Genomic DNA, 20,124 nt, shown 5'->3' on the forward strand with positions numbered 1-20,124 from the left:
CCTGGCTGAATATTCATTGGCCAGGATAAGGTAAACACACATTGTGTACTGAAATAGCTTCTATAAAGCTGCATTGTTATCACGGTTAGTCACTACAACTGCCGGGTCCAGCTAGGAAATTTCAAAACCGGCACACTCCTGTATCCCAGCTGGATCGGCACCAAATCGCATTCACTTAAACGGCTCAATTTCATTTACATTGAAATCTGCATCTTAGAATATGCGCAGGATATTGCATGTGTGAATACTCCCTTAATATTCGACAATCCAGCATATTTATCAGGTCCCTTTACATGCCAAAAGAAAAATGTATTAATAAACAGGAAAGGTCATTTTAAAGTCACTGATTGTGACAATGGTCAAGAAATGCAAACATGAACTCCAATGTCTGAAGCACTAGGTTACTTTAATAGAACTTACAATATTTCATTACAATAAATACTTAAAAAATTGTAAAAATGGTTCCAAAATAGAAATGGTAAAATAAAAAAAAAGGAGAGGGGGATGGGAGGTGTATGAAATGTGTTAGTATGAGCAAAAATCAGACTTCAACTCACATTCGGAGTATCTGCACAGATCCTCTATGGGACTACAGAACCTACAGCCGCTCTGCTTCTATGGAGCAGCCAATAAGAGAAGACTAGATCCGTCAGCAGCGGCTTGTTGATGGTTTCCTGGTGGAATTAGTAAAAATGATCGTAAAGCTCAGCCCTTTAACGTGTGCTGTCAATGTTCTCACTTATCTTTCAGGAGTGATGTAGTTTGTGGCTGTAGCCACCAGAGATTACATCAATAAGCTGTTATTGATGGATCCATTCTTTATTCCTCTCTACCAACTACCTACGGGCGAATTACATGCAGATTTTATCTCCACATGAGCATGAGGTTATGAAAACCCAGTTTACACGTATTATACAGTATTTTTTTTCTCTTGCATATTTTCAGTATGAAATCTGCACCAGAAATGACAACATCTAAACGCGGCCTAATGGTGTTATGCTGGTGATAGGCTGCAGGTCATCAACGCAAAAAAAAACATAGACAGAGCTTTATAGACACTCTCCACCCTAGTAAAAATGATGAGGGTCTTAGAGGGGTACTTCGGTAGAAAACAGATTTTTCAAATCTACTGATGCTGGAAAGTTATACGGATTTGAAGTTGTGTAGTTCTTTCCAGTCTGACCACAGTGCTACACAACTTCCTCTGTGGTATACAGAAGCTGATAAGTACTGGAAGGATTAAGATTTTTATATACAAGGTATTTACAAAACTGTTAAATTTTCTGGCACCAGTTGATTTGAAAACTTTTTTTTTTTCCCTCTCTCTCTCTCTCTCTATTAAAGAGGTACTCCGCCCCTGGAATCTTATCCCCTATCCAAAAGGATAGGGGATAAGATGTTAGATCGCCGCGGTCCCGCTGCTGGGGAGCCCCGGGGATCGCTGCTGCAGCACCCCGCTATCATTACTGCACAGAGCGAGTTCGCTCTGTGCGTAATGACGGGCGATACAGAGGCCGGAGCAGCGTGACATCATGGCTCCACCCCTCATGATATCACGGCCCGTCCCCTTAATGCAAGTCTATGGCAGGGGGCGTGACGACCGCCACGCCCCCTCCCATAGACTTGTATTGACGGGGGTGGGCCGTGACGTCACGAGGGCCGGAGCCGATCTCGCTCTGCGCAGTAATGATAGCGGGGTGTTGCAGCAGCGGGACCCCGGCGATCTGACATCTTATCCCCTATCCTTTGGATAGAGGATAAGATGTCTAGGGGCGGAGTACCCCTTTAACCAGATATGCAGGTGCATTTGTGTCTATGTCAGTGTTTTCCAATCAGGGTGCCTCCAGCTGTTGCAAAATTACAACTCCCAGCATGCCCGGACAGCCAAAGGCTGTCCGGGCATGCTGGGAGTTGTAATTTTGCAACAGCTGGAGGCACCCTGATTGGAAAACACTGGTCTATGTATAGTGTGACATTATCACACAAAGACTATGTGAGGGATCTACCATCCCTGTGTGTGCTGCAGTGACTTTCTTATGTAATAGCAGCTAAGGCCTTGCAAATCCGCATTTTATATGATTTTTAACTTCTAGCTACGTGACTGCTATTAAAACTGTCAGCAAAGAACTGGCAAAATGATCACCCATTATATACGCTGCAAAAGAATTACAAAGCAATTTTGGCATGCAGCAATTTTTGGTAAAAATGTAAGGTTACCATGAACATCCTATGGCAGTGTCCCCCAACCTGGTGCCCGCCAGCTGTTGCAAAACTACAACTCCCATCATGCTCTGACGGCCGAACGCCCAAAGAAACCATAGATAGCATATATCAGTATGAACACTTCATTAGAACCCATTACTACGACTCCCAGCAGACGACTGCAACTGTAGTTCAACAACAACTGAAGAGCAACAGGTTGGACACTACTGTGCTAGAGATTGGGTTCACAACCCACATCTACAGCTATCAGCAGTGCCCTGTATTGGCTTATCTGCAGAAGATGAATGCGAACATAGACAATAAAACTGATACCTGTGGATGTGACGCGGTATGTTAGACCTAATGTCTGCATATCAGTTTATACAACGCGCTCAATGTAGTAACAGCTCAACCAATATACATACACTGGAGCGATACATGCGGAATCAAGCACAATCTGCCTAAGGCCTAAAGAAAATATTCTACATTGGGTAATGTTAGAGAAAAAAAAACAAAAAAAAACATTTTTTATAAAATATTCTGTATGCACAGAAGAAATAGGATTCCTGTTGGCGTTGGGTTACGCTGAGCGAATGTCTGGTCTGACGTTACACCGTGGAGATGTCCTCAATTCAAACCACAAGTAAATGTGACCATATAACAAGCGCAGAAAGGGTCTGGGGTAAGGTTTCCTGGAAACATTTAGGGGTTATTAAAACTTGTAGTAAAAAAATTAAATAAAAATGATCGTGTCCAGTCCTGGAGAGCCGGCTGCCAACGTGAGCGCCAGTTATTGCTGAGAGTCAGACAGACTGGAGCAGGGGAAAGCTGCCAACGATACGCGTCTCCCTGGTGCCTGTACCAATGGAGGCTGCATTCACATGGGGTAAAAATATGCCACCAAATCCGCAACACATATAGATATAGCATGCAGAAATTGACTCCAGGTATGGGTAAGGAGCACATGACGTCCATTTTTCCCTCTGCAAGTCTGCATGTGTCACATGACAAATTTTTCTGTGGATTTCACCCGTTATAATAAAAAAGGCAGTGAAATTCACAAAATTACAATGGTGTGTATATTAAAATGCATTTCAGTGCGGGGTGAATGAGACTTCTCATATCTCATCCACTCGCCTAGTACTGTAATCCGCTGAGGATTTTACTAGAGATAAGCGAACTTACAGTAAATTCGATTCGTCATGAACTTCTCGGCTCGGCAGTTGATGACTTATCCTGCATAAATTAGTTCAGCCTTCAGGTGCTCCGGTGGGCTGGAAAAGGTGGATACAGTCCTAGGAAAGAGTCTCCTAGGACTGTATCCACTTTTTCCAGCCCATCGGAGCACCTGAAAGCTGAACTAATTTATGCAGGAAAAGTCATCAACTGCCGAGCCGAGAAGTTCGTAACGAATCGAATTTACTGTAAGTTCGCTCATCTCTAGATTTTACCTGTGCAAACCGCAGGTCAAATCTTCAGTCAAGTCAATCTCGTGTGGAGCTACAATGCAACATTAAAAAAAATCATTTTAAAAAGGGGTACTCCGGTGGGAAACTTTTTTTTTTAAATCAGCTGGTGCCAAAAAATTTTAACAGATTTGTAAATTACTTCTATTAAAAAATCTTAACCCTTCCAGGACTTATTAGCTGCTGAATACTACAGAGGAAGTTCTTTTCTTTTTGGATTTCTTTTCCGTCTGTACACAGTGCTCTCTGCTGACACCTCTGTCCAGGTCAGGAACTGTCCCAAGCAGCATATGTTTGCTATGAGGACTTTGTCCGTGTCAAGAACTTTCCAGAGCAGGAGAGAGGGGTCAGCAGAGAGCACTCTGGACATCCAGAAAAGAAATCCAAAAAGAAAAGAACTTCCTCTGTAGTATTCAACAGCTAATAAGTACTGGAAGGATTGAGATATATATATTTTTTTAAATAGAAGTATTTTACAAATCTGTTTATCTTTTTGGCACTAGTTGATTTAAAGGAGAAAAAAAAAATATAAAAATAAAAAGTTTTCCACCGGAGCACCCCGCTGAAGTCAACAAGATTGTATATAACCCAATGAAATGCTCTGGGTTGCAGCTGTAGCTCGATAGTTAAAAATAAATCTCGTAGCACTACAAAAAGTGGCAGTGCAGCCCTGGTCTAATCCTACGTGTTGCAGGTCTCCCTCCATTCATCGGAACACATGATGTGGATTTTGCCGTCATGAATATGCACCCTGTGGATTTGTGCAGTTAAAATCCGCAGTGGTTTACAGAACCATGCATGTTACAAACATTATTCACATGCTGCAGAATGTTTCTGTAAAGAAATTGTAAAGGTGCCAGTTTGCCATATTTCAATTTTTGTAGCAGATTTTCAGCACAGACTGCACCAAAGGTTCCTCAATGACGTCACTAAAGAGAACCTGTCTCTACAACAAAACGTGTTCTACTACTAAGTACAACTTCACCTACTAAACACCCTCCCTAAAGTGCCTATAAGGGACCTCAAACTAAACACCTTGCTAATCATATGATCCCCTATGCCAGAGGTCTCAAACTGTGGCCCTCCAGGTGTTGCAAAACTTCAACTCCCAGCGTGCCCGCACAGCCAACGGCTGTCCGGGCATGCTGGGAGTTGAAGTTTCGCAACATCTGGAGGGTCACAGTTTGAGACCACTGCCCTAAGCCAAATAGCAGTTTTGATGCTATACAATACGGCTCTGATGCTATGCAATCATACTTCGTTATTTAGGTAGGAGGTCTGATGTACGGGCAAGTTCTTTATAGCAACTTTTTCCTTGTCTACTGCTTCTATACACAGCTGGGACCCAGAACAATAGAAAGGGTGATTGGCATAGGTAAAAGTCACATGATTCATATCTAGAGACCCTGGGTTCCACCAATAGCAGGATCAAAAGAAAAAAAAATCCACTAGCTCCGTAAATCAAGGTAGCCTGAGGAATTAATGTATATGTATGTGTGTGCGAGAGAGAGAGCGAGCGAGCGAGCGAAAGAGAGCGAGCGAAAGAGAGAGAGCGAGCGAAAGAGAGAGAGAGCGAGCGAAAGAGAGAGAGCGAGCGAAAGAGAAAGCGAGCGAGCGAGAGCGAGCGAAAGAGAGAGAGAGAGAGCGAGCGAAAGAGAGAGAGCGAGCGAAAGAGAGAGAGCGAGCGAAAGAGAGAGAGCGAGCGAAAGAGAGAGAGCGAGCGAAAGAGAGATCATATATATATATATATATATATATATATTCACACACATACATAGAGCAAGCGAGCGAAAGAGAGATCATATATATATATATATATATATATATATATATATATATATATATATATATATATATATATATATATATATATATATATATATATATATATATATATATATTATATATATATATATATAAAAAAATCACACACATACATATAGGTAAAATCCCACATGACCACAGATCTGTGCCGACCATATCGTCTTCATTTTCTATCTGTGAGTGCAAATGTTAAAAGTCTACAAGTGAGGGCTACTCCGGCTCCGGCTAAAGCTTACTCTTCCTGGCATGAGCGGCTTCTGTCCCAGGTATAATACAGTAAGAAGAGGCTGGGGCTTTTTCTCTCCAAACCCTTTCTGGTCTCATGCAATGTGCAGTGCCACCATCGTCACTGTCCATGTTATTTGCCAACCGTTAGCTTCCAATGACCAGGATGATGGCATATGGCACAGGGTGCGTGGGTCTGGCCGCATTCACATTTCCTATGTACAAATCACAGTTTGTTGCCGAGGTGCCGTAAGTCTTTGTGGCTATGCGTCAAGCTGTTTGTTGCTTTCAGATTTCTGGTCCAGGCGGCTCCGGTTGCTTTTGACCATGTAGATGAAATAGGCCAGAGTTTCTTTTTCATTTACAGGAATGTTACGAAAGTGCCGGCTCACAGTCTGGAAGAAAATGAAGAAAGAGATGAATAAACCATGGAAAAGTTATGTAGAAAGAAATGTTTACAATGTATTTTAGTCTGCAGACCTGTCTGGAACCACAACACGGCTTTAGCACTGGGTGGGGGCCACATGAACAACCTCACTCGGCGGCTGACTTTTTCACCTGCCCGAATAATAATACGCTTAGACCAGCGTTTCCCAACCAGGGGGCTCTAGCTGTTGCCAAACTACAACTCCCAGCATGCTCGGACAGCAAAAGGCTGTCCGAGCATGCTGGGAGTTGTAGTTTTGCAACAGCTGGAGGCACCCTGGTTGGGAAACGCTGTCTTAGACTATTAAAATGGGAAGGGTTTAATTTTCAATATTTCTCCAATCAGCTGGAGGCACACGGGTTGGGAAACACTGAGTTAGGAAACAGACAGTGGTGTGGAAACACTGCGGTAGTCTGCCACCTAACTCAGTGTTTCCCAATCCCAACCAGTGTGCCTCTAGCTGTTGCATAACTACAACTCCAAGCATGCACGATCTGTCAGTGCATGCTGGGAGTTGTAGTTTTGCGTCCCCCCCCCTCCCCATGTGAATGTACAGGGTACATTCACATAGGAAGGGTTTAAAGCAAGTTTCCCGCTTCAAGTTTGAGATGCGGCAAATTTTCCGCTGCAGTGGGAAACTCACTGTAAACCTGCGCCCGTGTGAATGTACCCTGAAAACACTACACTAAACCATAAATAAAGAGTAAAACACTACATATACACTACACCCTTACACTGTTGCCCCACCCCAATAAAAATAAAAAACGTCTTGTACATCAGTTTTTCCCAAAACGTAGCCTCCAGCTGTTGCAAAATAACTCCCAGTATTGCCGGACAGCCACTGACTGTCCAGGCATGTTGGGAGTTTTGCAACAGCTGGAGGCACCCGGTTTGGGGAAAACTGACGTACAGTATTTTTGGTGGAGGAGGAAGTGTAATGCTTGCATCCAGGTACACCCCTACGAAAATCCCTAATTTAGGCCTCAAATGCGCATGGCGCTCTCTCACTTCAGAGCCCTGTCGTATTTCAAGGCAACAGTTTAGGGCCACATATGGGGAATCTCTGTACTTGGGAGAAATTGCGTTACAAATTTTTGGTGGCTTTTTCTCCTTTTACCCCTTATGAAAAGGTAAAGTTGGGGTCTACACCAGCATGTTAGTGTAAAAACCTTTTATTTTTTACTTTACACAAAAAAGAGAAAAGTTGCGGAGCAGCTCACCGGGTCCGATGTCTGTGGTTAGAGATGAAGCAACGAGGTCAGGCAACAGGAGGACGGGGAGGCTGTGATGTTACGGGAGGAATCAGGCGTCGGGCCACAGCCGTATCGCACCATTTGGTGCTTCGTCAGGCCCCTATGACCATATAGGTCATAGGGGCCTGATGAAGCACCAAACGGTGCAATACAGCTGTGGCCCGACGCCTGATTCCCCCGAAACATCACAGCCTCTCCGTCCTCCTGCTGCCTGACCGCGTTGCTTCATCTCTAACCACAGACATCGGACCTGGTGAGCTGCTCCGCAACTTTTCTATATTTTGTGTAAGGATTCCATATGTTTTGCCGGCGTGTAGCACCACCCATGTTGATCCACAGTCTGGCATTTATTTGTTAGCAGTACACACAGTATATTGATATCGGATTATACTAATAAAAAAATTATAGCAGTGCTTTTTTCTCTTCTTAGTGTATTTTTTTTTTTTTTACACTAACATGCTGGTGTTGCCCCATACTTTTAATTTCATAAGAGGTAAAAGAAAAAAAAAAGACCCCCAAAACGTAAAATGCTCTGTGGTTGCTGGTTACAGCGGTTCTGACAAACGCAAAAAAAAGAATTACCCATGTGACCCCATTTTGGAAACTACACCCCTGACAGAACGTATCAAGGGGTATAGTGAGCCTTAACACCCCACAGGTGTCTGACAGTGGTCCGTGAAAATGAAAAATACAATTTTTCATTTGCACGGCCCACTGTTACAAAGATCTGTCAAACGCCAGTGGGGTGTAAATGCTCACTGCACCCCTTATTACATTCACTGAGGGGTTTAGTTTCCCAAAGAGTGTGCCATGGGGGGTGTTTTTCGCTGTTCTGGCACCATGGGGGCTTCCTAAATGAGACATGCCCCCCAAGAAACATTTCAGCAAAATTCGCTTTCCATAGCCCAATGTCGCTCCTTCTCTTCTGAGCCCTCTAGTGCACCCGAAGAGCACTTTACATCCACAGATGAGATATTTCCTTACTCAAGAGAAATGGGGTTTCAAATTTGGGGGACATTTTCACCTATTAACCAGTGTGAAAATGAAAATTTTGGGGCAACATAAGCATTTTTGTGAAAAAAAATAAAAAGGTTTCATTTTCACATCCAACTTTATTGAAAATTCGTCAAACACCTGTGGGGTGTTAAGGCTCACTGTACCACTTGTTACGTTCCTTTAAGGGTGTAGTTTCCCAAATAGTATGCCAAGCGGGGTGTTTTTCGCTGTTCTGGCACCATGGGGGCTTCCAAAATGAGACATGCCCCCCCCAAAAACCTTTGTAGCAAAATTCTCTCCAAAAATTCCATTGTCGCTCCTTCTCTTCTGAGCCCTCTAGTGCACCCACAGAACACTTTACATCCACACATTACGTATTTCCTTACTCGAGAGAAATTTGTTTACAAATTTTGGGGGCTTCTTCTCCTTTTACCCCTTGTAAAAATAAAAAATATGGGTCTACAAGACCATGTTAGTGTAAAAAAATTAAGATTTTGAATTTTCGCCTCCACTTTGCTGCTATTCCTGTGAAACACCTAAAGGGTTAACAAACTTTCTGAATGTCATTTTGAATACGTCGAGGGTGCAGTTTTATTAATTGGGTATTTCTAACATAGACCCTCAAATTCACTTCAAAACTGAACTGGCCCCTAAAAAAATTCTGATTTTGAAATTCACTTGAAAATTGCTGCTATACTTTGAAGCCCTCTGATGTCTTCAAAAAGTATAAACATGTCAACTATATGATCCAAACATAAAGTAAACATATTGTATATGTGAATCAATGTATAATTTATTTGGAATGTCTATTTTCCTTACAAGCAGAGAGCTTCAAAGTTATAAAAATGCTAAATTTTTCTAATTTTTCATGAAATTTTTTAATTTTTCACCAAGAAATGATGCAAGTATCGACAAAAATTTAAAAAACATTAAGTAGAATATGTCACATAAAAAAAAAAAAAAAAAAAACTATCTCAGAATCAAATTCATAAGTACAAGCATCCCAGAGTTATGAATGCATAAAGTGACAGTGGTCAGATGTGCAAAAAATGCTCTGGTCCTTAGGGTCAAAATGGGCTCAGGCCCCAAGGGGTTAAAGTGTGCCGCTCAATTTAAAAAACGTTTGACATTGTCGCAGAGACTTGTCAAAAGTTTTGATCGCTTGGGGACTGAGTGTTCAGACCCTGACAGATTACTAGAATGAGTGACCCGAGCATTTCCCTTCCTGTGCACAAGAGCAAGACAGCCCCATAGACTTACATTAGGAGTCTGTATCAGTCACACACAATTCTGAACAGCCAGACTGCAACCAATGAAACATTTTGATAGGTCTCTATGATGTGATTTTTAAAGTGACAGTGTCCATTTACATATTACAATCTGGTCTGCTGATCCAAATGTTTTTCCAGGGAACCTCACACAGTGGAGACTGTCGGCGTTAGGACTGTTACCTCTGCAAGTTGTGCCTTGTTAAGGCCAGGACGAGTCTGCAGCTTGTAATGCCTCTTGTACCTGCGCAGAGTGTTCACTTGAAGCTGAAAAAGGTCAACCTGCAGATAAAGGGGGAGGAGTCGTGTTACTACAGGACCTGACCGGAGAGAACCAGCAAAGGTTATGCAGGAAGGCTGAAAGTTGAACTGTACTGGCTACATCTGATTCCTATTAATAAGAACAGAGATGGAAGCCCCCATTCAGGACCCTCAGCTGTTAAAGGACAACTGCAGTGGTACACATATATTCCCATGCCCGGGCCTCAAAAATAAACGGGATCTAGTAAGGAAAAAATCCTATTCTTCGCTGCAGAGTTATAGGTATGACTATAAAATACTTTAAAATTGCTTATGTGATGTTTTTATTTTTCAAGATGACCTATAATGATCTACCGGATGTGTCTATAATATCCGCAACATCCAAAGACATTATTCTGCAAATTAATATTTCTACATACAGCTGAGTGATTGCTTTAGTAATATTTATATAACTGTGTTATATTTGTTATGTATTGTTCCTTGGCCACGTGGTTTTCTTTGGCCAATCTTTCCTTTGTTGTAAATTTCTCAAATAAAGAAATCCAATAAAAATTATTTCAACCAAAAATAAACTCATACATACCTTCCTACGAGCCCCCGTTGGTCCGGCACAGGCCTCACGGTGCGGCAGTGCTGACTTCATTCCACTTCCTCGGGATGGGGACGCCGCAGAGCCATCGGTGTATCACCGGCTGTAGCGATGTCCCGCCTCGGTCGGTGATAGGCTGAGCCCACTGTCATGTAAGGAGCTCTGGCCGGCTTCTTACATGACAGTGGGCTCAGTCTATCACCAGCCGGGGCGGGACATCGCTACGGCCGGTGATACGCTGACAGCTCTGCGGCGTCACCGTCCCCAGGTGGTGGAATGAGGTTAGCACCGCTGGACCGTGAGGCCTGTGCCGGACCAACGGGGGCTCGTAGGAAGGTATGTATGAGTTTATTTTTGAGGCCCGGGCATGGGCATATATAAATGTTTACCACTGCAGTTGTCCTTTAACTAGAGTATACTTCTATTACACAGACAACCTACAGAGTTCAATCACAGCCGTGTAATGCTTCATTTTCCCTGTGGGGGCACTGCAGACAAGCTGAACAGTGTCTGCCCAATTGCCGGAAGATCAGATTATCTTGAGTGTGTTATACCTCTAAGCGGACGTGTCTTACCTCTGGCACATCTGTATCGTGTTCTGGAGAGTCACCTCCATCATCGCTGGTTTTCCGCTTCCTCTTATTCCGAACACTTTGGATAAAATTTTTGTGAAAGTCACAAATGTAAAGATGTCGGACCTAGGAACGATAAGAACATTATAGGAAGTAAATACAAATGACTCATCCGAGAGTCCCCCTACTGCAGAAAGCAACCAATCATAGCACAGCTTTCCCTTTCCTAATAGCATTGGATAATACAAGTGTACATGCTACAATATGAGGGTATAGGAGCCTATATACTGAAGTATATACAGTACAGAGTGTAGAAGCATATGACAGCACAGTACCTATACAGTGTGTGGTAATATTGTATAAAGTGATGTGTATAGTATACAGTCTGTAGTTTATGGCAGTAGGCAGAACATAATACTACAGAACATGTGAACAGTATGTGGTAGTATTTATTAAGTCATGTGTACATATTATTATATAGAGCACAGCATTACAGTATACAGTTTGTAGTGATGTGGCGTGTTTTCACAACCCAACCTGTTTACTAATAAATTCACACAAAACCTTGTGAATAAATTGCTGGAAATACCAACCACGAAAAATCTAGTCGGAACGTTCCCAACCTGTGAATCCACATAGTAAATAAAATCCTGCGAGTCTGAAACAACATTCCACACTAATAAAAACCCAACACTCTTAGTAAATGAGGGCAAGTATGTGTAGTGTGTGGCAGTATATAGCGCACACCAGTATAGCGTGTGGCAGTATATAGCGCACACCAGTATAGCGTGTGGCAGTATATAGCGCACACCAGTATAGCGTGTGGCAGTATATAGCGCACACCAGTATAGCGTGTGGCAGTATATAGCGCACACCAGTATAGCGTGTGGCAGTATATAGCGCACACCAGTATAGCGTGTGGCAGTATATAGCGCACACCAGTATAGCGTGTGGCAGTATATAGCGCACACCAGTATAGCGTGTGGCAGTATATAGCGCACACCAGTATAGCGTGTGGCAGTATATAGCGCACACCAGTATAGCGTGTGGCAGTATATAGCGCACCAGTATAGCGTGTGGCAGTATATAGCGCACCAGTATAGCGTGTGGCAGTATATAGCGCACCAGTATAGCGTGTGGCAGTATATAGCGCACCAGTATAGCGTGTGGCAGTATATAGCGCACCAGTATAGCGTGTGGCAGTATATAGCGCACCAGTATAGCGTGTGGCAGTATATAGCGCACCAGTATAGCGTGTGGCAGTATATAGCGCACCAGTATAGCGTGTGGCAGTATATAGCGCACCAGTATAGCGTGTGGCAGTATATAGCGCACCAGTATAGCGTGTGGCAGTATATAGCGCACCAGTATAGCGCACCAGTATAGCGTGTGGCAGTATATAGCGCACCAGTATAGCGTGTGGCAGTATATAGCGCACCAGTATAGCGTGTGGCAGTATATAGCGCACCAGTATAGTGTGTGTGGCAGTATATAGCGCACCAGTATAGTGTGTGTGGCAGTATATAGCGCACCAGTATAGTGTGTGTGGCAGTATATAGCGCACCAGTATAGTGTGTGTGGCAGTATATAGCGCACCAGTATAGTGTGTGTGGCAGTATATAGCGCACCAGTATAGTGTGTGTGGCAGTATATAGCGCACCAGTATAGTGTGTGTGGCAGTATATAGCGCACCAGTATAGTGTGTGTGGCAATATATAGCACACCAGTATAGTGTGTGTGGCAGTATATAGCGCACCAGTATAGTGTGTGTGGCAGTATATAGCGCACCAGTATAGTGTGTGTGGCAGTATATAGCACACTAGTATAGTGTGTGTGGCAGTATATAGTACACTAGTATAGTGTGTGTGGCAGTATATAGTACACTAGTATAGTGTGTGTGGCAGTATATAGTACACTAGAAATAGAGAGATCATCCAGCTCTCCACCGCCGCCTCAGTGCGCGGACTCGTGCGGACACCACGTAGACGAACAATTGAAAAAGTAGAACAATGTCCAGCACAAAGCACGATGCAAGATGGAATTTATTGTAGATACACACAGCAAACAGCAACACGGATCATGGAGTAGAGTGACGCGTTTCAGCAACCTTAGTCGCCTTAGTCATACCTTAGTATGACTAAGGCGACTAAGGTTGCTGAAACGCGTCACTCTACTTCATGATCCGTGTTGCTGTTTGCTGTGTGTATCTACAATAAATTCCATCTTGCATCGTGCTTTGTGCTGGACATTGTTCTACTTTTTTATATAGTGCACCAGTATAGTGTGTGTGGCAGTATATAGTGCACCAGTATAGTGTGTGTGGCAGTATATAGTACACTAGTATAGTGTGTGTGGCAGTATATAGTACACCAGTATAGTGTGTGTGGCAGTATATAGTACACCAGTATAGTGTGTGTGGCAGTATATAGTACACCAGTATAGTGTGTGGCAGTATATAGTACACTAGTATAGTGTGTGTGGCAGTATATAGTACACTAGTATAGTGTGTGTGGCAGTATATAGTACACCAGTATAGTGTGTGGCAGTATATCATACAGTGATGTGCCCTGTCACGAGAACAGACGTTAAAGTAAAAGAAAGAAGAAGAAAAAAAAAAAAAAAGACTAATGCCCGTTCTCGACAGGGCGCAACGGCAGTGTGAAAAGGACCTTAGAGTAGTAGTTCTGCAACAGCTGAAGGCACACTAGTGGCAAAACACTAATATATAAAACAGCATATTACTTTATGCAGGGTACTTACGCTGTTGTATAAGCCCATGATATGGTAGCAGAATACTTTATACAGGGTACAGGAAATCTATGGCCTTGTCGATGTCCAGTACATGGCAGCACATTACAGTATATTGTATATAGCAGCATATTACTTTATACAGGGTACCGGGCACTCACGCTATTGTCTATGTCTAGTATACAGCAGCACATCACAGTATGCAGCACATTACTTTATACAGCGTACAGGGCACTCACGCTCTTGTCTAGTATACAGCAGCACATCACAGTACTGTATAAAGCACATTCCTTTATACAGTGTACAGGGCACTCACGCTCTTGTCTATGTCTAGTATATAGCAGCACATCACAGTATACAGCACATTACTTTATACAGGGTACTGGGCACTCACGGTCTTGTCTATGTCTAGTATATAGCAGCACATCACAGTATACAGCACATTACTTTATACAGGGTACCGGGCACTCACGCTCTGTCTAGTATATAGCAGCACATCACAGTATACAGCACATCACAGTATACAGCACATTACTTTATGCAGGGTACAGGGCACTCACGCTCTTTTCTATGTCTAGTATATAGCAGCACATTACTTTACACAGGGTACAGGGCACTCACGCTCTTGTCTGTTTAGTATATAGCAGCACATCACAGTATACAGCACATTACTTTATACAGGGTACAGGGCACTCACGCTCTTGTCTGTCTAGTATATAGCAGCACATCACAGTATACAGCACATTACTTTATACACGGTACTGGGCACTCACGCTCTTGTCTATGTCTAGTATATAGCAGCACATCACAGTATACAGCACATTACTTTATACAGGGTACTGGGCACTCACGCTCTTGTCTATGTCTAGTATATAGCAGCACATCACAGTATACAGCACATTACTTTATACAGGGTACAGGGCACTCACGCTCTTGTCTATGTCTAGTATATAGCAGCACATCACAGTATACAGCACATTACTTTATACAGGGTACTGGGCACTCACGGTCTTGTCTATGTCTAGTATATAGCAGCACATCACAGTATACAGCACATTACTTTATACAGAGTACTGGGCACTCACGGTCTTGTCTATGTCTAGTATATAGCAGCACATCACAGTATACAGCACATTACTTTATACAGGGTACAGGGCACTCACGCTCTTGTCTATGTCTAGTATATAGCAGCACATCACAGTATACAGCACATTACTTTATACAGGGTACTGGGCACTCACGGTCTTGTCTATGTCTAGTATATAGCAGCACATCACAGTATACAGCACATTACTTTATACAGGGTACCGGGCACTCACGCTCTTGTCTGTCTAGTATATAGCAGCACATCACAGTATACAGCACATTACTTTATACAGGGTACCGGGCACTCACGCTCTTGTCTGTCTAGTATATAGCAGCACATCACAGTATACAGCACATTACTTTATACAGGGTACCGGGCACTCACGCTCTTGTCTGTCTAGTATATAGCAGCACATCACAGTATACAGCACATTACTTTATACAGGGTACCGGGCACTCACGCTCTTGTCTGTCTAGTATATAGCAGCACATCACAGTATACAGCACATTACTTTATACATGGTACCGGGCACTCACGCTCTTGTCTGTTTAGTATATAGCAGCACATCACAGTATACAGGGTACCGGGCACTCACGCTCTTGTCTATGCCTTGTATATAGCAGCACATTACTTTATACAGGGTTTCGGGCACTCACGCTCTTGTCTGTCTAGTATATAGCGGCACATCACAGTATACAGCACATTACTTTATACATGGTACCGGGCACTCACGCTCTTGTCTGTCTAGTATATAGCAGCACATCACAGTATACAGCACATTACTTTATACAGGGTACAGGGCACTCACGCTCTTGTCTGTCTAGTATATAGCAGCACATCACAGTATACAGCACATTACTTTATACAGGGTACCGGGCACTCACGCTCTTGTCTATGCCTTGTATATAGCAGCACATTACTTTATACAGGGTTTCGGGCACTCACGCTCTTGTCTGTCTAGTATATAGCGGCACATCACAGTATACAGCACATTACTTTATACATGGTACCGGGCACTCACGCTCTTGTCTGTTTAGTATATAGCAGCACATCACAGTATACAGCACATTACTTTATACAGGGTACAGGGCACTCACGCTCTTGTCTGTCTAGTATATAGCAGCACATCACAGTATACAGCACATTACTTTATACAGGGTACAGGGCACTCACGCTCTTGTCTATGTCTAGTATATAGCAGCACATCACAGTATACAGCACATTACTTTATACAGGGTACAGGGCACTCACGCTCTTGTCTATGTCTAATATATAGCAGCACATCACAGTATACAGCACATTACTTTATACAGGGTACCGGGCACTCACGCTCTTGTCTGTCTAGTATATAGCAGCACATCACAGTATACAGCACATTACTTTATACATGGTACCGGGCACTCACGCTCTTGTCTATGTCTAATATATAGCAGAACATCACAGTATACAGCACATTACCTTATACAGGGTACCGGGCACTCACGCTCTTGTCTGTCTAGTATATAGCAGCACATCACAGTATACAGCACATTACTTTATACATGGTACCGGGCACTCACGCTCTTGTCTGTCTAGTATATAGCAGCACATCACAGTATACAGCACATTACTTTATACATGGTACCGGGCACTCACGCTCTTGTCTGTCTAGTATATAGCCGCACATCACAGTATACAGCACATTACTTTATACAGGGTACCGGGCACTCACGCTCTTGTCTGTCTAGTATATAGCAGCACATCACAGTATACAGCACATTACTTTATACAGGGTACCGGGCACTCACGCTCTTGTCTGTCTAGTATATAGCAGCACATCACAGTATACAGCACATTACTTTATACATGGTACCGGGCACTCACGCTCTTGTCTGTCTAGTATATAGCCGCACATCACAGTATACAGCACATTACTTTATACAGGGTTCCGGGCACTCACGCTCTTGTTTATGTCTAGTATATAGCAGCACATCACAGTATACAGCACATTACTTTATACAGGGTACCGGGCACTCACGCTCTTGTCTATGTCTAGTATATAGCAGCACATCACAGTATACAGCACATTACTTTATACAGGGTACCGGGCACTCACGCTCTTGTCTGTCTAGTATATAGCAGCACATCACAGTATACAGCACATTACTTTATACAGGGTACAGGGCACTCACGCTCTTGTCTATGTCTAGTATATAGCAGCACATCACAGTATACAGCACATTACTTTATACAGGGTACCGGGCACTCACGCTCTTGTCTGTCTAGTATATAGCAGCACATCACAGTATACAGCACATTACTTTATACAGGGTACAGGGCACTCACGCTCTTGTCTGTCTAGTATATAGCAGCACATCACAGTATACAGCACATTACTTTATACATGGTACCGGGCACTCACGCTCTTGTCTATGTCTAGTATATAGCAGCACATCACAGTATACAGCACATTACTTTATACATGGTACCGGGCACTCACGCTCTTGTCTGTCTAGTATATAGCCGCACATCACAGTATACAGCACATTACTTTATACAGGGTTCCGGGCACTCACGCTCTTGTTTATGTCTAGTATATAGCAGCACATCACAGTATACAGCACATTACTTTATACAGGGTACCGGGCACTCACGCTCTTGTCTATGTCTAGTATATAGCAGCACATCACAGTATACAGCACATTACTTTATACAGGGTACCGGGCACTCACGCTCTTGTCTGTCTAGTATATAGCAGCACATCACAGTATACAGCACATTACTTTATACAGGGTACAGGGCACTCACGCTCTTGTCTATGTCTAGTATATAGCAGCACATCACAGTATACAGCACATTACTTTATACAGGGTACCGGGCACTCACGCTCTTGTCTGTCTAGTATATAGCAGCACATCACAGTATACAGCACATTACTTTATACAGGGTACAGGGCACTCACGCTCTTGTCTGTCTAGTATATAGCAGCACATCACAGTATACAGCACATTACTTTATACATGGTACCGGGCACTCACGCTCTTGTCTATGTCTAGTATATAGCAGCACATCACAGTATACAGCACATTACTTTATACATGGTACCGGGCACTCACGCTCTTGTCTATGTCCAGCTTCAACTTCTTCTGGGAGATGCTCTTCTGAACCCTCTTGCTGAATGACGCGTTCCCCGCCGGCCGGGCGCAGCGCTCCCCTCCGTCTATCAGACAACACGTCTGCCCGAAGAAGGGAGCGGCCGGGGCGGGAGGCCCATCCCTGCTGTCCTCCTCGGTGCTGAAGCCGTTCATCTTCGTCCACTACAAAAACCGTCCGGACATGCCGGGCCTGCCACAGACTCACTGCAGCAACCGAGCCGCCAGCACCCTGACAACGGAAGTCCCGCCCTCTCCCGCACTGGCATCACGGATGCCTGAGGGGCGGGGTTTGCTGCTAACTAGACGGCAAACTATTGGCGGAAGCTGTTGTCAGTTGGAACGGGTGTGGACACGCCCTTTCCTGGTAACAGTGCTAACCAATGAGCGGCCGGGGCGCATTGGGGACAGCCCCGCCCCCTGATCCGTTTACATACAGATGCCCGTACACAGCAGTGGAGGGGGCGACCTGTGGAGCTTGTAAAACTTGGTGAAGTTGCTGCTAAGGCTGGAGAGGCATTGTGTGACTTGTAGTCCTGTGATAGGAGCCCCAGAAAGACTGATTCTAAAGATGTGGGAACTTAAAGGAACTGTACAAGTTTAGCTTGGGGGCGACATATGACCATAATCATGTGGCTTCTAATGTTCTGTGGTTGCAGGCTTTGGACTTGACAGGATAGCATGACAGCACTGTAGAGTAGTGGTTCCCAACCAGGGTGCCTCCAGCTGTTGCAAAACTACAACTCCCAGTATACCTGGACAGCCAACTACCACTCCCAGTGTGCACAGGCAGCCAAATACAATCCCTGTATGCCTGGGCAGGATATCATTCTGACTAAGAATAAAGGGTGGTTTAGGTCAGTGGTCTCCAACCTGCGGACCTCCAGATGTTGCAAAACTACAACTCCCAGCATGCCTGGACAGCCAAAGGCTGTCCGGGCATGCTGGGAGTTGTAGTTTTGCAACATCTGGAGGTCCGCAGGTTGGAGACCACTGGTCTAGGTGTTCCCAATCCCTATAAATCATATCAGTGTTTCCCAACCAGAGTGCCTCCAGCCTTTGGCCATCCGGGAGTGCTGGATGTTGTAGTTTTGCAACAACTGGAGGCACCCTCCTTGGGAAATTTTATATGCTTTACAGGGTACTCCAGGAAAGTGTGTACAGATATATATATATATATATATATATATATATATATATATAGCTCCAAAGCCACCACACTACCTGAATATGTTCCCTGTAAGCCTGCTCTTTTCCTTCCTTCCCTCTGTGGTGGTCTTGGGTGTTGGGGTGATAGTGCAGGGTACATTGGTGTTAATCCTTAATTGTTGTGACGCCAGGGTGAAGTTTCCTCAATGTAATGGTCTTACCGCCAACCGTCCCACAAACGGCAGGGAGAAATAACGGAATCTCCACAGCAGATTTTATGAAGTAAACTTGAAGTAACTTTACTGCATATTTTATGCAACGGCATGGAACATAACAGTCTTTGCGAGAGAGAGAGAACGGTGGTACAGGTTCCTCACAGGTTTGCTGGGACTCCGGGATCAATGAGCTTTGGTGCTAGCCACTGTGCTACTATTTTTAGGAGATTTGAGCTTCTAGTAGTCACACAGGATTCAGTAGTTTGAGCTTTGAGTAACTCATGTTTAGTGGCTGCGGATTCTTAGGCCTTGGGCCCAGCTTGAATTGATGATTGTGCTGATGAGATGATTTTGCCTCTCTGATAATCCGGAACTAAGAGAATAAGAGCGAGAATTTAGTGGCTGCAGCCCCTTATATATTAAGGGGGTGGGACAAAGCTCATTGGTCAGCAAAACCTGTCGGTCCTGACCCAGTGAACTCTGGGTATCACATGACCCAAAGGTCCTTAAACCATAGTAAAATTTAATTAAATGCACATGACCTCTTAGCTCCTATACAGAGGTATTCCTATATAAAATACAGTAACCCCCCGACCTGCGATGGCCCCGACATATGATAAAATCGACATACGATGCTTTTATATGTTGGGGGCTTCGCATTAACTGCTATCTGACAGCGCAAAATGCTTAAGTTGCTGTCGTATAGTAGTT

The 20,124-nt window shown here is 43.8% G+C and overlaps 1 protein-coding gene across 1 annotated transcript; it reads right to left on the bottom strand.

Moving 5' to 3' along the window:
• Nucleotides 1-5,591: 5,591 nt before the first annotated feature.
• On the bottom strand, nucleotides 5,592-18,367 carry SAP30L (SAP30 like). The gene is made up of 4 exons (XM_056516824.1): nucleotides 18,014-18,367; nucleotides 11,087-11,209; nucleotides 9,845-9,943; nucleotides 5,592-6,112 (listed from the first exon to the last, which is right to left on the bottom strand). The coding sequence occupies exons 1-4, from the start codon at nucleotides 18,203-18,205 to the stop codon at nucleotides 5,981-5,983; spliced, it is 546 nt and encodes a 181-aa protein (XP_056372799.1). The 5' UTR covers nucleotides 18,206-18,367; the 3' UTR covers nucleotides 5,592-5,980.
• Nucleotides 18,368-20,124: the final 1,757 nt, after the last annotated feature.

Source organism: Hyla sarda, chromosome 4, assembly GCF_029499605.1.
Source record: "Hyla sarda isolate aHylSar1 chromosome 4, aHylSar1.hap1, whole genome shotgun sequence".
NCBI classification, from domain to species: Eukaryota; Metazoa; Chordata; class Amphibia; order Anura; family Hylidae; genus Hyla; species Hyla sarda.

Excerpts from the sequence above, each read along its gene's own strand:
- SAP30L (XM_056516824.1), bottom strand. The coding sequence starts at position 18,205 with ATGAACGGCTTCAGCACCGAGGAGGACAGCAGGGATGGGCCTCCCGCC. Across the intron at positions 11,210-18,013 it reads AGCTGGACATAGACAAGAGC|GTCCGACATCTTTACATTTG; the intron begins GTGAGTGCCCGG and ends TATCGTTCCTAG. Across the intron at positions 9,944-11,086 it reads ACGATACAGATGTGCCAGAG|GTTGACCTTTTTCAGCTTCA; the intron begins GTAAGACACGTC and ends CTTTATCTGCAG.